Source organism: Drosophila pseudoobscura, chromosome 5 (genome assembly GCF_009870125.1).
Source record: "Drosophila pseudoobscura strain MV-25-SWS-2005 chromosome 5, UCI_Dpse_MV25, whole genome shotgun sequence".
NCBI lineage: Eukaryota > Metazoa > Arthropoda > Insecta > Diptera > Drosophilidae > Drosophila > Drosophila pseudoobscura.
The window spans coordinates 1228545-1246359 of record NC_046682.1 but is presented as its reverse complement, the minus strand read 5'-3'; the positions used below and the strand labels follow the sequence as shown (position 1 = coordinate 1246359).

Genomic DNA, 17815 nt, shown 5'->3' with positions numbered 1-17815 from the left:
CATAGTAATTTTGATTTGGAATATACATAAACAATGTACGATGCACAAATAACACATAACAAAACATCACATTGCAAACCACATACATACAATGCAGGCCGATCCGATCAATCAATATGAAATTAATTTAATTCAATTGACATGTATGCACCCTTGTATGCATATGTATTTGTATGTTGGTGAGAATGAGAAGTATATTGTAGTTTGTAATGGTAGCGCAGCATATTAATATCTACTTATACCATATAAGGGGTAAAATAAGCAAATGCATAAGACAAAAACTATGTATGAGCAGGAATGAAAAGAGAACCGATCAAGTAACAGAGGAGAAATTTCATGCGATAATGATAACATGTAATAATGAAAATAAAAATAATTTACATTTACATTCAGTTTAAAACTATACATTTATTTTAGTGAACAGCGTGTGTTGCGAGCTAGAGCCTGCCCTTAGTCCATAATCTAGTAGATCGAGGTCGTCGACACCAGCTTGAATAACTTAACGGTAATGTTTACGGCGGTGGGGCGTACGTACTGAATCAGCGACATACCATAGACTACAACCTGAAATCAACCAATATGTAAAACGATTATGTGGCGTGGCTGATTATTATTTTTTTTTTTGCGACTGTGCCTGCGGCGCAAAGCTTTGGTGGCAGGCAGCTACGAGTAAATAAAAAGTTAGCCTAAGGTCACTGGACGTTGAAAATCCCACAACAGGCTTCCCGGATGTAACAATGCAATCTTGAAGAAAAAATCTTAGTTACTTTAGGATGAGAGTGCACCTTTCTAGTTTTGCAAAATGTCAATACAAGTGGTACGTATCAGAAACGTCAGGAAGCTTCTCGCTCCAACGTAAAATTCCTTTGTGTAACAATGATTCCTACTTTTCTATCTTTTTCGTATATTCCACCGTCCGCTATAAAAGCTGTTGTTTACTCGCTATCAGATAAAGAACATACGATATTTCTTAGTAAACGTCCCTAAAACCTTGACCTATCACTGTCTCAAGTCATCTGTGCTGTGTATCGGATCCGAGCATATTGTTGTTAGCCCGAACCCTTTCGCTCATATCTGAAGACAGACTGGACCGTTCTGTATGAAAGCCACCAAGATTTTCGACAATTTACTGGACAAACTACGTCGATAGCAAGGTCGAACGTCATTTTGCTTCACGTTCTTAGACTAGTTCAGCCAGTGTTTGCGCCACTGGCGAACCCACAAATGTGTGTTCTATTAGAGAAAACTTTTCAACATATGTACATATACTTGTACACACATACGAAAGATTAAAGTAACAAGCTATTAATTATAGTATATAATACAACATCATCCCTATTTGCCCGTTTTGGCCTCTTTTTGTTTAAACTACAGTCAGTGTCATCAACTTAGAATAAATGCAAAAAATAGATATACATTTTTTAAAAAAAATGCAAACTAACCAAATTTACCATATTGCTCATTGAAGCTTCATTTAATCTGATCAGTCAATCTTCCACACGGTATCTGATATGGATTTGTATGGTTATACAAATTTAGAATCCAATTCTGTTAACAACAAGCAATTCCAATATTTAAAGTTAGGATAGTTCATGAACTCTAAAACACATTAAAAAAGATAAAACTTATAGTTTACCCGATAGTATACATATATTTACATACTTTTTGTAGTCCTATTTATGTAGCCGGGGACGGGGAATTTTAGTAGAACAGCCAACGAGAGAAAAGACGAGAAAAACATGGAGAGGAACCCCGACTGCTAGTTATAATACTAATTTTTGCACTCCGTTTATCCTCTTTCTTTCTTTTAATTTTAGAATATTTTATATATTTATATATTTTGTTTCCATTTTTCAGCTCGCTCCAACGAGGAAGAGTGTGTGTGAGAGAGAGAGAGTAAGCGCATGGAAGCCACTGAAAATTGATTTGTTCATTCTGGCTATAATAATAACCCGATTTGATCCAGACCTGGCATTCTTATAGAAATGATCATTTTTCATGGCACAATTTTAAAAGACACTTGTTTTAGTATGATATCACAGGGGTTTCTCTTCACAATAATTTTGATTGCTCTTATAATCTCTGCGAAGTATGCTACAAACAAGAGGGCGGACAGGCAGAAATATGTAGGTATATCGGATTCGGCTATAAAGAATATATATATTTATTTTTTGTATGGGGTCGAAAACTTGTCCTTCTTACACACATCTACACAACACTAATATATCCCTGTACCAAATCATAATTCATTACATAATTTTGGAGCCAGAAGTCGATCAGAAAAAGTAGTTTTAATGCCATGAACAAAAGTGGGATTTTTATACCCGATACTCAAAATGAGTATTGGGGTTTATTAGATTTGTGGTAAAAGGGGATGTGTGTAACGTCCAGAAGGAATCATTTCCGACCCCATAAAGTATATATATTCTTGATCAGCATCAATAGCCGAGTCGATTGAGCCATGTCTGTCTGGCCGTCCGTCCGTCTGTCCGTCCCCTTCAGCTCCTAATGCTCAAAGACTATAAGAGCTAGAGCAACGATGTTTTGGATCCAGACTGTGATATGTCACTGCTACAAGAATATTTCAAAACATTGCCCCGCCCACTTCCGCCCCACAAAGGGCGAAAATCTGTGGCATCCACAATTTCGACGATACGAGAAAACTAAAAACGCAGAATCGTAGAAGAAGACTATATCTTCTAGAGTGCAAAATCTGAACCAGATCGTATAATTATTATGGCCAGAATCAAGAAAACAATTTCATTCTTTCTCGCTCTGTCTCTCTCTAACACACAGGTTTAATGGTCGGTTTTGTCAATTGCAAAATATGAGTTCAAGGATCTCAGAACCTATAAGAGCCAGAGCAACCAAATTTGGCATCCACACTCCTGTGATATCGGCATTGACCGTTTTGTGTCAAAATTTCGCCACACCCCCTTCCGCCCCCGCAAAGGACAAAAATCTGGGTCATCCACAAATCTCAGAGACTATTAACGCTACAGTAACCAAATTTTGGTATCCGCACTCCTGTTAGATTCAAAATTTCGCCCCACCCCCTTCCGACCCCACAAAGGACGAAAATCTGTTGCATCCACAATATTGCAGTTTCGAGAAAACTAAAAACGCAGAATAATAGATAATGACCACATCTATCAGATTGCTGAATCTGGATCAGATCGGATCATTTTTGAACCAAAAGGAACAAATCAATTTGAAGTGGCTACGCAGCGCCCGACGTCACGCTCAGACTGATTTTCTGTCTCTCTCGCACGCACTCTTTGTCGTGTCGTTTAATATTCGTGGCTTCTGCCGGAGGAGAGCCATACTGACCTAGTATCGGGTATAAATGTAGAGTTGCGGTCTCCGCAGCAACTCACAACGTTCCCCCTCGTTATAAGTGTGATTATAATAAATTGGGACATTAAGAATAATTAAAGTACTGTTGGAGCCAATTTATGAAGCAGCATATTATATTAACTAAAGGGTATTACATAGTTAGACAGGCCCTAGTTGTATTTCGGAGAAACACTTGCTGAGAGTGCAGCTGAGCGAAACTAGTTCCGTTCTTGACCCATTCGCAACCTGAACGACAATATATTTGTATGGACCGCGCAGCCTCAAAGCAAAGAGAGAAAACCACCACCCAAGTTCTGTTTTTGTCAGTCTCGATTTTCACTACCGTCTACGTAGATAGGCTCAAAATTAAATCAAAGCTAGGGAAAACAAGTTAAATTTACAAAACATGTTAAAAAACAGATGAACAAAAATTTGCAAATTAAATACATTTTGCATGTAATGTAAGAAGTATTAGTGCTACGTTACTATAATAGACGTGCAGGGCAGGTAGCTTACATACATATGCACGTACGAATACAGGATTGCAGGTGTGTGGTGTACGGGAAGCTCGTGCAAGGTCACTCAAATTGAAGCTGTGCAACGCTCTAATAGGTCAAGTGTGACGTGTTTAGGTATGTACATACAATTCTAAAACGCTCATCTTGATGTAAGGCGTGTACTATTATCTCATTAATAAAGTTATATCTTGCCAAAGATTTGACACAATTGGGGTACTCTTTAAAGGGCTATCACAATTACAAAATAATTAAAAAGCCTGTCATGTCATGGGAGAGCATTGCGTCCAAGGATCTGCTTAGGTATATTCAGCAAATATTGCTTAAATATGTATGTTGGAGCTAATTCGGTTTAATTTTAGCATTCCTCAAAGCCAAAATCTATCTGCAACTCACTTACTAGCGTCACCTGATGGATCGCGATACTTGTTAGGAAACTCAAATGGTTTGTCCTTAAAATTTTGTACATAAATTAAATATATGTATAAATATGCACACATACCTGGACATGATGATATTTGATTGCAGATTTATGTCAGTTAGATGAGAGCTATTCGAGAGTTGCGGGCTATGGCTCAAGCCCTGATGCAGGTTCGCGTTCTCTCTGGACTGGCCAAGGATTATTACGTTCTGGTTCTGTAATCAGCTGTTTTTTGGCTTGCCAACGAAGCCTTCGACAGTACATTGCAAAACGAAAGGTGAATATTTCCCTATCGTACGTTTACAACACACGATATAGGAACGTATTAATACAATATATGGCAATTCACTGATTGGATTTGTTCACAGATTGAGCGCGGTCTTCGGCTTTATGAGCAAAACAATCAAACAGCTGCAGTACGCACCTGGCGTAGTGCATTAAAAGGCACGTGTCGTCGCGAGGATTGCTTCCAGCTATTGGGTTATTTGTATCAGGCACATATGGATTGGGGAAAGTTTCGTGAAGCTATTGAGTTCGGTCATCAACAGCTTGGGTGAGTAAAATGGCCTACCTTTCCCGAATGTGCTATAAAATGAAATTGGCTATAGTATTTAGTTGTTGCTTTTTGCTCAGAAATTTTTTAAATGTGCTTTAAAATGTCAGCATAAAATGCAGAAGGAAGATTTCTTAAGAAACAAATGTAAAATGTTTACACAATGACTATGACAGGTATATACATATATCAAATCTTCGCAGCTCCGATTTTCCAGATATCTACATATATACATATGTATTTATGTACATTATAATAATCAATACATCGTAATAATCAAGAAGAAGAAAAGAAAATTTGAATGATATTATTTAGTATACATTTATTACAAAATATTACTAGTAATCACAAAACTTAGTCCTAAATTTCGACTTCCAAGCATTCAAGCGCGTACATGTACCACAATAAAGATGCAAATTAAGGCTTTCAAGAAATTAATTTTTAATGCTCAAGCATACATAACTCACCAAGAAATATGAATCAGAATTACAGGACTCCTTATATAGCTGACATATAGCATTAATCTTAAAGCTAGTCTTCAACTCTTGCTTGTATTGATTTTACCACATTTTCATGTTGTAGTAATAGTCTGGGCAAAAGTCATTCATAGTCTTATCAAGTTTAACCTGTCATTTTATTTTTTAGCATATCAGAGGAACTCGACTCTCCAAACATGCGTGCAGAGACGTATCTAAACCTCAGTCGAGCACATGCTAGTCTAGGTGGTCTCGAGCGAGCTTTGAGTTACGCTCGTCACTCGCTCTATAACGAGTGCGGAACAAAATGCCGCAGTGGACTGGTCCATTTGACAGTGGCACGAGTTTACCTTGAAATGGGCGGATTTTCTAGAGCATTGGAGGGCCTGCAGGGGGCTCATAAGATAGCTATAGCCATTGGCGATCCTTCGTTGGAGTTGCAAGTATACGTGGCACTCTCCGAACTTTTCGGCCGACTACAGGATAATAATAAAAGTGCCACCTACGCATCCAAAGCATACGATTTGTCGCGATCCCTACAACTGGGGGACCTGAATTCCTGTCATCATAGAGCCGCTTTGCTGCGCATGGCAGCCTCCTTGCGAAAGCAGGGCGAGCTGGGGGATGCGCAGGACTACTGTAAGGTAACTGAAGGTTTTTCTAAAAATTTAGTCGACAAGTTTTGATAAATATAATTTCTTTTAGGAGGCAACTAAACTGTCGCTTATTTCCGGAGATCAGGCCACATACACAAGAAGTGTCCGTGTTATGGGGGATATATACCGAAAGAAAATGGATATTGATGTTTGTACAAAAAATGTGCATGGCCTATATGCAACTCAATTTTCCCCTCTGTCTTTTGTACTTTTTTATTTTGGAGATTATCGCGAACTATAGAAAATGTAGTTTCACACACAAATATTCAAGCATAATTCATATTATTAATAATTTTGTATAATTTATAAAATACAAGTATTAGGTTAACGCATATGTAAAATCCATAGAGTTCATGCACATCGAAATCTAAGAGCAGCTCAAGTTTATTTGCTTGTATCAACTTAAAGCCAAAAAATCTTTAGTAGTCATCAGATTCGATTCAAATTTACGAATAGTAAAACCATTTGTACATATTCCGCTCGGAAAGCTCGGAAACAATAACAACCTGATTTTTCCTACGAGTATACACGTTCAGTATGATTAAAATTACTTATTAAGAAAAATCTTATACATATTTAACTTATTCCTTCTTTTTTATATTGACCGATCGAAAAATATTACATCAGCGGGCGTTCCGACAATATGAGCAAGCAATGGGTACATCAGCAAGTTTAGGGGATCGCATGGCTCAAATGGAGGCGATGGACGGGGCTGCCCGGTGCCTGGAAACTTTACGTCTTCAGAACAAGATTTGCAACTGCAGGCCTTTGGAATTTAACACACGTCTACTTGAGGTTGCCAGCTCTATTGGTGCCAAAGTGATTATCAATATTAGATCCAGAAAGTTTTAATAATATTTATGCGTATATTATATCTGTATTACAGCTTCTGGTGCGCAAGATTCGTTGTCGACTAGCTTTAATATACCGCGCGTTGGGCGACGAGGATCAATATAACACTCACTTCCGCCTGGCAAATCAGACAGATGCTGCATTAGGCCTAAATTGTGGTGCTTGTGGGGAATTATTCGGCTTACAGCCGGGCAATCTAGAAGCCCTACCCTGTGCACACATTCTCCATGCGAGGTAGGTAAAAGGTTGATCGCTAAAATAAATTGAAAGCTATATACAGCTAAAGAATATAACCATACTTGGTAATTATATTTGCACTTATTCCAGATGCGCACACGAAATAATGCGACGGCGAGACAAAAACGGACCAGCACGATCATGCCCGGCCTGCAACAAGTTGTTGAATTCTCGCTTGCATCTTTGCGGTGGTGGGCCTGTAGCGGGCGAGAATGAAAGCACTGATGGAGGCAGCGCCATTACGGTCACATTGAATGCTAATGCTCTTTCTGTCGATGGGCTCTTGGCGATGAAATCTGAAGCTCTGTCAGCACAGTCGCGTTCAGTTAATGAGTCTTCTGTATTTTGCAATATCAACAAAACGATGCCAGCTATTCAAAATACGACGCTGTTGTCCCCGAAGGCTTTGTATCACAGCAATCTCTCACTGGCGTCCTTGCGCGCATCCAGCTTGACCATCGATAGCGAAAGAAACGCCACATCGTCTGTCTAATTGACCCCCTTGCATATTTAAGAAGAGGTGGAAAATCTGCTCTTGCAAACGGCAGTGGTACGAGTATTTAAAATACAATATAGCACTGGAGAGAGGGGACTCTAATTAATAGCATCGTAATTTAATTGCTTGAAGACGTAGATAGCCAAAAAATATATGTATGTTCTCAGAAAGCTGCATTCTAAATGCATAAAAAAGTTAACAGAAAATGCACTTTCCAATCTATGTATGTATGCTTCTCGCAAGCACGTAAGATAGCAACTGATGGGCATTTAATCATACAGCTTAAGCTTAAATTATTACTAAATTAACAACTACTTAGAGTACCTTAACAACCATCATATAAACAAATCAGGCAGGTGCATTGTTCAAGTTTTAAAATTATATATGATATGTATGATATTTATTCTTAAAATTCATAAATTAAAACAAAAAACGTTATTGTGTTAATACCAATATGACCATGTGTAAATTAATTATGTAATTCAGAATGCTTCCAAGTTCCACAGCAGCAATCTTTCTAGTGTGATACGTCTTGCATCTGCGCTCCCAAAAGTATACAGCGCCAGCTGGCATTTTTGATGGTAGTACAAAAGATGGTCTGTATGAGCAGGACGTGGCTATGACGGAAACGGCAGTGCGCAATGCGCATGCTAATTATTATTATTATTTTTTTAATTAAAGTATATGTTTAAACTATGAATTTTAAAAAAATACCTTTTGATTAAAAAATGTTATAATCTGTTATAAATGTTTCTATAAGAATCGATTTATGTTATATTAAATAATTTAGGAGCTGTAGACTTTTTCCTACTAGATTGGTAATTTCACACACAGTGCCTCGTCGAGATTTCATCCCTTGGGCCCTACCCGACCCTATTGCTCTCCTTCCGAGCCACAGCTGGTAGTCGGGCTTTTGAGAGAGAGCGAGCTCTCTATGGTTTTCAAAACGGCAACGCAACCCTTATCGCGAGGGGTGGCGTGTTGTGGCTGCTCAGTAGCCGAAACTTCATGGAACGCGGCGGTCGTCACATAACAAAGTTTTACAAAATAACACCCACATGTGTGTGCATGTACACTCATGCATACACTCGTACACCTACATGCGTAGAGAATTTTCCAACTGAAGGTTTCGTTATAAGAAATGCTCTAATTATAATTCTCCATCGATTTGGAAACGTTAATCAGATCAGGAAAAGTTTATCAAATAAACAGCATTCGGAATTTAATTACAGCTTTTCTGATGTGTAAAAAGTTCAGAAAATTATCCAATCCGGAAATATTTGTGTACCTGTGTACGTTTTAGAAATGTATCGAGTTGCACAAAGTGGGGCGAAACTCGCGGCTCTCATGATGATGTAGTTTTTGACTTAGCAGCCATTTAAGGTAAATTGTATAAACAATATAAAATCAGGTGGAGATTCAAGTTTGTGAACTTACGAAAGTTAAGACTCTTAAAAGAGATACAGCCCATCAAAAGGTGACAAATAATTCCAAAGTGCAAGCAACCCCAACCCCCCACAACTACACACGAGTATATATATGTGTAAATATGTATGTATGTATACAATACATGTGCACATGCATGTATGTATAGCGTATAGCTAGGTCGAAGCAACCCTTAAGGGTTGGCGGCGATGGCAACGTGAAAAGCGACAAAAACAATGAAGAAACGGAACGGAACTCATGGCTAACAAAAAATAAGAAATAAATACAGACCCCCAGCATACCACAAACATTTAGAGTAAACTCAAAAGCTATATGTAAAAATATTTATTTTATATACATATATATTCCTGTATATGTATGTAAATTCACTTTTACTGCATACGACTATACATATATACTACGTAGGAGAGAACATTAAAGTAATAGCTGCCGCGCATTAATCATACATACTTAAGTAAGTCCGCCTTCAGAAAGGAAAAGCAATACTTTTAAGATGAACTCGATTATACTTACATAATATACCAAAAGCTGAATCTTTGCCTGTTTCCATTACATACAATAACAATACTCATACAGTACTCATCAGTTTGACGTAGTTTATTCGTTTATTGCAGTTAAAGTTTGATGATAACTGAAGTGGAATCTCCAACCTTTTGTTATTGACAACTGTGGCTGTGGCCTGCGAAACTTTGTAAGGAATGGAATCAATTAATGAAATCATGGATTCCCAGACGTTTAGCCAGGAACTGGTGGACGATGAGTTCATTACCGTTGGACACCAGAACCAGCACCAAGAAGCTGACTCCGAATCCGAGTCACACAGTCTACATGGTGTCAGCGGTGAGGCTCTTGCCATGACCATGCAATCAATGATGTCCTCGGCGGACGGGGCTGGTGAGGAGGAGCCTAGTTCTGTTGTGATGGTTATTGATGAAATCGCGCACAGTAATGTGCAGACAGCGTATCAGATTGTGCCTCAACAGCTGCAGATTCAGGGTAGGAATTTGCCACTACCACTGTCGTTGCTCCACCACCAGCATCAGCGTCAACACCAAACCCAGACCCAGCATCAACAGCGGCAGGAGAGAATGATCGCCAGTAGCCCAGTGGACTTTGTTGGGTCTGATATTAGCTTGGATGGAATAGCTTCAGTGAATACGGTGCTGTCCCAAGGTGTATCTGTCAAACAGGAGCACAAGCTTCTTATTGTTCGTCGAGATCAGGATTTCAGTCATGTTAGAAGTCAGTCTCAGGCCAGTAAACGTCATAATATGGATGAAGACGTTTCGAACGTCGGTGTTGGAATAATGGATGAGCTTTCGTCAGACGGCTTAGCCTGCGAGGAGGAAGAGGTCACACTGAACCAACATCATCAACACCAGCAGCTTCTAGAACAGCAGCATCAGTATGGCCATTTAACGCATCATCAAACTCATGGCCAAGTACATCAAAGTATGCACCATCGATCAGCTCAGCTGGCACTAGGACACAATGGAAGCGTTCACAGCGAGGTTTTATCGGTTATTGTACAGTCTCACGAGGACGACAAGGATGTGGAAGGGGATGCGGATGAAGACGACGACGACGATCGAGACTCTGGTGGGCGCGGTCAATTACTCAGTCCTGTATTGGAGCACAGCTCATATCAAACATTAACATCTGTCAATGATCGCATATCACCGCCTGGTTTTAGTCCGACGTCGTATGCCACGCTGACACCTATTCAACCACTTCCGCCCATATCGACGATGTCCGATAAGTTCGCTTACTCTGGTCACATCTCCGGAGGAGGAGGAGGAGGAGGGGGAGGTGGAAGTAGAAGTGGAGCAGAAGGCACAACCAACTCATCCAGCAGCGCTGCAGAGACAGGAACTGTAAGTAGTGGTAATGTCAGCTCTTCTGGTTGTAGCAACAACGATTGCAGCTCATTCTTATTATCTGGATTATCTGGAGTACAGTCGCCGTATTCCTCCTACGATAAGTTGCCCTCAATGATTTCTCCTCCTCCTCCACATAACTACTCTGGTTCTCCATCCCACGGGCTCACCGGTATGGTAGTCTCGTGCGACTTGCATACGCACAGTTCCTCAGTGTCAGTGCCTTCCCCAGTAACTGGTGGATGCGTGACTCTTTCCCCGCACTCGGATTCCCCGCAGTTGCAGATTGGAGTTAACGTCAACGGCCAAAAGCGAGACGCGGTGACTACACATGGACATGCACACGGACACGGAAACGGACATAGTCATGGACTCCAGCTGATACCCGTAACTTTGCAGAAACAGGTGATATGCCTCTCACCGACCGGTGTTATAGGGGACAGTGTGGTTGTGAGTGATTATGAGTCATCCTATAGCGGGCATCACCATGATCATGAGCTGATAATGGCCACGTCTTCGTCGACAAGTTCAACGGCCGGACTTCAGCATAGTCCAACACTCAGCCCCCACTCAGTTTCTGCCGGTTCTGTTGTTTCCATGTCCTTACACTCCCCCGCATCGGTTGTTACCTTGCCCAACATTAATGGCTCAATACAAAGTCTCACAGCTGAAATGCCTGTTGTTGTCTCTCTTACACCTACCCCTCCACCTGTAACGGATGACGGGGCTGCAGGCATGAGAATGAACGAGAATGACCCAAGTCAAAGACATCAACATTTCCTACCCAAAAGCCAAGATATTAGTGGCGATCAGTGTAGTATCCATAACAACCCGCATTCAGCCAACACAAGCCATCAACAGTCTCATCAAAATGGTTACCAGAACGTGCAGCAGCTGTCAAAGTCGCATTCCCCAAAATCCAACCCCGGCACTAGTGGAGGCGGAAGCCGAAGTGCAAATGCAAGCGGAAGTGATATGGAAGAGATCAACACAAAAGAGCTGGCTCAACGTATCTCGGCCGAACTGAAGAGATACAGTATTCCACAGGCAATCTTTGCACAGCGTGTACTTTGCCGCTCCCAAGGCACACTATCTGATCTGTTGCGCAACCCAAAGCCATGGTCAAAACTAAAGTCCGGACGAGAAACGTTCCGTAGGATGTTCAAATGGCTGCAGGAACCAGAGTTTCAACGTATGTCTGCTTTGCGGATGGCTGCCGCCCAAATACCACAGCGTACACCGATTTCAGGGGGAACGGGGGTGAGTGGTACATCAGGACCGACAGGGGTAACTACGACCATAACGGCTACAGACTCGTCACCAGTTATGCCAACAATGACAGGAAACGGTAAATAAACTTTTTTACTTTTACTTATTAAACAATTTTTTTTTAATCTTACTGATGGTGGCCTGACCAGGCTTTTGGAAGCAGCAATTTTGCTGCATTGACCAGATACTGACTATTAGACAGCATGTGCGGGACAAAAGTTTGCATTCTTTCCTGATTGGTTGTCTCTCCTAGGAGATTAAATGGAAAGATTTGGGGATGTGTATATGATTTATGGAATTCTCTGCTGATTTGAAATCTTTTCCAGAATATTTGTTTGTTATTCAAGTCTTGTGTGACTTTTAATGGTAGAAATCACATGGAGTAGTGATATGTCGGACGAATGCACAGATTGGCAATCTTAGCAATTATATTTAAAGCTTGGAGCTTTTCATATTTTGTTTTAAGTCCTCAAAAACAAGCAGAGCATAAGCAGAGCAACCCTTTCTACTGCATGAATTTCCGTATCTAATTCTTCGTTGAAAGAATTGTTCTAGAACAATCTCCAAGCCTCTATTGTAATTGAATTAACATGGAGCTCTGTTATTTTCGTAACATAGAATTTTTTTTAAATTTGACTGTTTTTATGTTATGGTGTTGCAGTAACTCTGAAAATAGTGGGTGTACTTGCCCTTTTTAAGCTTCCCCTGAAAAGAGTGGCTACATTTTCTTCCCACCATAACATAGTACACTTGTTGAACATTTTATACGTTGTTGCTTTTATTTCCTTTTTTTTTGTTTTTTTGCTATATCTAATATATAAAATTCTCGCGTCACAAATTTTGTTGGTGAACTCCTCCGAAATTGCTTAACCGATTTTCGTGAAATTTTGTGTGCTTATCGATTAGGTCTGCGCATCGGCCAACATCTATTTTTCATCCCGATCACACCACTCCTTCGGTACCCGAAGAGTGGGAAGCGCCCATAGCCATGCCCATGCTGCAGCTGCAGCACCTGTATGGCGTCATAAAATTAAAAGACAATGTTATGAAAAATATTAAATTGAATAAAACTTTTCGTACATTTACAAAGTCGCAGTAGGCCGAAAAAAAATTCGTTCCTGGGGTTTGAATATTGTTTATGAATCATTATTCGTTTTATATCGGAAGCGAAAACATCTAAAAAAAACTTATAATCGAGAGAACATAAAATTTCAAGAAAAGCGGTCGAACCATTTCGGAGAAGTTCAATAACAAACGAGAAACCCGAGAATTTAATATATTTTGAGCAATGCCAATAAGACGCAGAGGGGCAATTTGAGTCGTCAAACGATCAAGTCTAGAACCATGCGAGATATAACAACGAATTTCAGGTGAAAAAATCCAAGAAAACAATACAGATGATCGTGTGAGCATGGCGCAGTTACGTGAATCATAATCGCAAAAGGCCCGAGATGAACGAAATCAACAAAGGCAACCAGATCGAAGAGTAACGTGCAGATACATAGATAGTCGACAGACGTAGATGAATTGAAGAACAGCGCAATAAACGCCAACAATTTCATCGAGCATTTACATCAAATTGATTTCTTCGACTAGCAAAACAACGTTTGCCGGGTCACCCAGTTTTCTATATTTTTAAGTTCTGTTTATTTTTGTTCGACTTATTATTATCAATAGTTTCTTGCGTTGAATTCCACTCAAGGATTACTCTATTATAGGATTATAATTTTCGAGCGATATCAGAGGTTCGAAATATATTAAGGTAACATTTGATCTGAGTCATATATAGTAAGTCTTACATCCTCTTTGTAGGCGGTAGCTACACCCCGATATCCATCTTCTCTGTGTTTTTACAAGAGGTTCAACATTTCTAGCATCTGAGAACATAAATTGCGTAAGACTACTTCCCCTAGAATAGAGTTCCTAGGAATTATAGGTCATTTTGTTTAAGAGATTTGATAGATTTCAATAAAATCCATATTGTCACTGTTTTCATGCTCACTCTCATGTGTAAATACCAAACACGTGGATTTCTACCATTTCTGCCTTTCTGCTTTTTCAGGATTGCTCAGTGGATCCTCATCCTCTTCTTCTTCTGGTGGTGCCGTTGCCAGTATTGTCAATTGTCGTCGCAAGGAGGAACCTCAGATCGAGCAAATGCCGCATCCAAAGAAGCCTCGTCTGGTTTTCACCGACCTACAACGACGCACTCTTCAAGCAATTTTTAAAGTAAGCTTCCAATATACATATATATTTTTTTTAATTATTAAATGAACAAAACATTTAGGAAACCAAGAGGCCGTCAAAGGAGATGCAAGTAACAATTGCTCGGCAGCTGGGATTGGAGCCTACCACCGTAGGTAATTTCTTTATGAACGCTCGTCGCCGATCAATGGACAAGTGGCGCGATGACGATACAAAGAATGCATTGCATTCCATGCAGAACCGTCAGCAACAACAGGATCATAACCAAAATCCAAGCAATAATTTATCACATGCAAACTACGCAAATATCCATACGACAGCGATGTCACCGATTGGCGCTTTTGATGACGAAGCTGATATGGAATTGGAGCTGGACAACAGCCACGATTTTGACTTAGTTGACGATCATGGGGATAATAGTGACGAGCATGGCGATATGTTGTGACAGCATAGCCGATGTAGGCAACAATCCGACAACAAGAACAAACCAAACCTAGAGACCAAGCTATTTGAAACTCGTACCCGCACCCGGACCCACACTGGCACACACACGCACACGCGCTCTGATATAGATATTTACTCTAATGCATCTGCATCTCGGAAGACAGTGAGAGTCCATACCAATCAAATTCCACGGAGGGTGGATGAGGTGGTTGGAAATATTCTATTAGACGATGAGGGTGATGGTAAAGGTCATGTAGATAATTTGGCTGAGATTAAGCCACAGTCAGATGTTGAAGAAAATTGGGCCCCTAGTCCAAGTCATGGGCTGCAACAGCATCAAACCAACATCTGTATGGACGATTTAGCCATTTCTGATTACTTGGATGACCTAAAAGTCATGATAGTCTGCTAAAGCTTAAAAACTCACGTAGAATGTTGTTCCCATTGTAAAAAATTCAACCCTAAATATGTATAAAAGTTTAAGGTGTATACTTAGATAAAAAATCTAGTAACACTTATCACTTAGCACAACTCAAATGAATTATTCTTTCAAGATAAATTTATCTACAATAGTACTTTTGTAATATACATACTCACATGTAGATGAGTTGTTGTGTTCGAGTGTCAGTGCATGTACATATGTATGTTGAGAGGCCAAGTTAAGAGATAGATGGACAAGGAACAAATTAAAAGGATTCCCAAAACTTAATTATTACCGATTCAAAAAGTCTAAGAATGTAACTGTATCTAGTCAAATTTATAAGATAAACAACAAACACACTACATTATATAGAGCTTAGAAAGACGCAAATAATTTATCGCAAAAGGAAATGAATATTAAATTGAGTTACGGAAAAAAAATAAGCTGTAAATAAGCAAAATATATATGTACTTATATGTATGCCCTTTAGTCCAACGCTTATCCGAACAAATAATTCGAATGCATATACATTGTAAATTTAAAACTTTCAGTGGAATTCAAGTTATGTTGTGCTTTTCTAAAACCACTATTTATTTCAAGAACACAAAAAACGAAAAGCTCACACAAAATAATTTAATAATACTTAATGGTGAACAATTGTTTAAATAATACTCAACTGCATCTGTAACAAGCACTTTTTTTTGTATCTGTATGCTATTTGAAAGGAAGGGAAGGGCAATGATGCAATAATGCAATAAGAAGAATATGTATGCTAGTCAATTTAGTTTAAATACAATTTTTGCAACGGTAAATGGTGGGTTAATAGTTAAGAGCAGTCCTATAGTCCGCATCTATATCTTACTCGTACTTATAGACCGATTCATAAAATAAGTGTATGTATAAATCAAATAAATGCAATAATAAATTAAAGGCAACCCAACCGTAACTATGTAAGTACCTATGTATGTATCTATGCCTTATAAGTATACAATTTAAAAAGCAACAAAAAAGCAACAAAAAATTAATAGCCATCCAGTTTGTTTTTAGGTTTTTCTCCGCACCAATTTCAAGTTTTAAAATACAATTTGATTGCTTTTATTTGATACTCGTGCTTTTGGCACTTTTAGAGAACGTCGTTATGAATTATGAATTACAAATGTTTTTGTTACACTTTCAGTTAAACTAAAACCAAATAAATATATAGAGAACATGCTAAGCAGAAGTCAAGAAAAATGTAATTGTGAAATCTAAACTCAATCCGCGATGATTTTTTATTTAATGTTATTTATACATTATTATTACAAGGCCTTGTCGTGTTGATCTTCGAACATATATTGATCTTTTGTTCCGGCCAGTCGGATTATTATTCGATTTTGTATGAAACTATTCGCATTGGTGGGTTTTTTTCCCCAATCCAGCGGGTGGTAGGGGGTGTTGGGGTTGCACTCTTCCTCCCCTAAATGAGATTCTATTCACATAGGATGTTTCCCTATGTTTCCTGCTCCATTTCACAGAATTTGCAGGAGTCCACCTTTATTAATTTCTTGAGGTGATATCTCAGGTGACAATAACCCTCCTAAAGGAGATATTTTTTCGGTGATGAGAGTCTTTTTGGACTGCCTTTGGTTTTCAATATTATTCCAGAGCCTGAGTTTCTCTTCTTCTTCTTCTTCTTCTTATTTTCGTATAATTTCCTATCTGTGCCCACAGAACGATAAGTTCCACCAAAGTTCATAAGCTCATAAGTTCCTTTAGATCGTTTTAGTTGTTGATTCGACGATTGAACTTGGCTATCACCGCAATGTAAAGATGTTCAATGCAAAGAGATGTTTTCTAATAAGTCATTACTTCTTATTTATTCTTTAACTATGTTTGAATTCATATATCAAAAGAAGAAACGAACAGTACCGCGTCGACAATTGCGCGATGGTCGAAACGGAGCGTCTCAATTTCAATTGTTTCAATCGGTCGAAGTTACGATCAGACGAGTAAATCCACTTGCGTGACGCCATAGGTACTGAAGGAAATGCCGCTAATATCGGTTTTTGACTATTCTCCCAGGTTCTTATGTTGAAATAATCAGAAATCACGAATCAGTTGCTGACAGGACAAACATCCAGCAACCAACATAAGATCAGAGTACTCATGAATTACATGCATGGCAGAAGCGTTAAATTGTGGCAGGACGACGTTCGCCGGGTCCGCTAGTTGCGAATAAGTAAATACTGGGGGGTGAAAGCCACGATTAAGAAGGGGATCACTGGAGTTTTCAATTGTCAAGTGGTTATGCTGCAGCAGCACTTCCACTGGGAGCAATCGGGCCCAAAGGATCTGATATCGGCGGGAATTCGATCGGCTCTTGTGAACCGCTCCGTTGCGGTTAATTTCGCAGAAATTAATATAAATTAACATAAATAAATAATTTAGGCAGAATAATAAATAAATATTGGGGTATAAAAGCCACGACAAAGAATAGGATCACTGGAGTTTCCGTTGTTCCGCTTCCATAAGTTAACAAGCAAGGTAACGAACAGCCCTCTCCGTAATTTAAGAAGTAATCCACGCGACCACAACGGCGATGTATCAAGTTCGGAGTGCAACGCTCACACGC

At 39.3% G+C, this 17815-nt stretch overlaps 2 protein-coding genes and 1 long non-coding RNA gene across 8 annotated transcripts; 2 read left to right on the top strand and 1 right to left on the bottom strand.

The window, feature by feature from the left end:
- The first annotated feature begins 3618 nt into the window (after nucleotides 1-3618).
- On the top strand, nucleotides 3619-7608 carry LOC4811845 (43 kDa receptor-associated protein of the synapse homolog). Of its 4 annotated transcripts, none has more exons than XM_001382189.4 (10): nucleotides 3623-3968; nucleotides 4081-4154; nucleotides 4214-4296; nucleotides 4380-4549; nucleotides 4641-4825; nucleotides 5471-5945; nucleotides 6007-6105; nucleotides 6585-6776; nucleotides 6844-7043; nucleotides 7137-7608. In XM_001382189.4, the coding sequence occupies exons 2-10, from the start codon at nucleotides 4117-4119 to the stop codon at nucleotides 7537-7539; spliced, it is 1845 nt and encodes a 614-aa protein (XP_001382226.1). In that variant the 5' UTR covers nucleotides 3623-3968; nucleotides 4081-4116; the 3' UTR covers nucleotides 7540-7608. The 4 variants fall into 4 exon arrangements, with proteins under 4 accessions (XP_033237203.1, XP_001382226.1, XP_015044282.1 ...); XM_015188796.2 differs by having other exon boundaries at nucleotides 3624-3968; nucleotides 4052-4154; XM_015188795.2 differs by having other exon boundaries at nucleotides 3624-3968; nucleotides 4036-4154.
- A 152-nt stretch (nucleotides 7609-7760) lies between these two features.
- On the bottom strand, nucleotides 7761-8472 carry LOC26532881 (uncharacterized). Of its 2 annotated transcripts, none has more exons than XR_001453442.2 (2): nucleotides 8257-8472; nucleotides 7761-8192 (listed from the first exon to the last, which is right to left on the bottom strand). It is a non-coding gene; the product is annotated as an uncharacterized lncRNA (long non-coding RNA). The 2 variants fall into 2 exon arrangements; XR_001453443.2 differs by having other exon boundaries at nucleotides 7761-8159; nucleotides 8257-8431.
- Nucleotides 8473-8504: 32 nt separating this feature from the next.
- On the top strand, nucleotides 8505-16134 carry onecut (homeobox protein onecut). 2 transcript variants are annotated; one of them, XM_001382188.4, is made up of 4 exons: nucleotides 8505-8925; nucleotides 9603-12213; nucleotides 14197-14363; nucleotides 14422-16134. In XM_001382188.4, the coding sequence occupies exons 2-4, from the start codon at nucleotides 9687-9689 to the stop codon at nucleotides 14782-14784; spliced, it is 3057 nt and encodes a 1018-aa protein (XP_001382225.2). In that variant the 5' UTR covers nucleotides 8505-8925; nucleotides 9603-9686; the 3' UTR covers nucleotides 14785-16134. The 2 variants fall into 2 exon arrangements, with proteins under 2 accessions (XP_001382225.2, XP_033237202.1); XM_033381311.1 differs by having other exon boundaries at nucleotides 9585-12213; nucleotides 14422-14784.
- Nucleotides 16135-17815: the final 1681 nt, after the last annotated feature.

Excerpts from the sequence above, each read along its gene's own strand:
- LOC4811845 (XM_001382189.4), top strand. The coding sequence starts at position 4,117 with ATGTCATGGGAGAGCATTGCGTCCAAGGATCTGCTTAG. Across the intron at positions 5,946-6,006 it reads ATGCGCAGGACTACTGTAAG|GAGGCAACTAAACTGTCGCT; the intron begins GTAACTGAAGGT and ends AATTTCTTTTAG. Across the intron at positions 6,777-6,843 it reads CCAGCTCTATTGGTGCCAAA|CTTCTGGTGCGCAAGATTCG; the intron begins GTGATTATCAAT and ends TCTGTATTACAG.
- onecut (XM_001382188.4), top strand. The coding sequence starts at position 9,687 with ATGGAATCAATTAATGAAATCATGGATTCCCAGACGTTTAGCCAGGAA. Across the intron at positions 12,214-14,196 it reads GCCAACAATGACAGGAAACG|GATTGCTCAGTGGATCCTCA; the intron begins GTAAATAAACTT and ends CTGCTTTTTCAG. Across the intron at positions 14,364-14,421 it reads CTCTTCAAGCAATTTTTAAA|GAAACCAAGAGGCCGTCAAA; the intron begins GTAAGCTTCCAA and ends CAAAACATTTAG.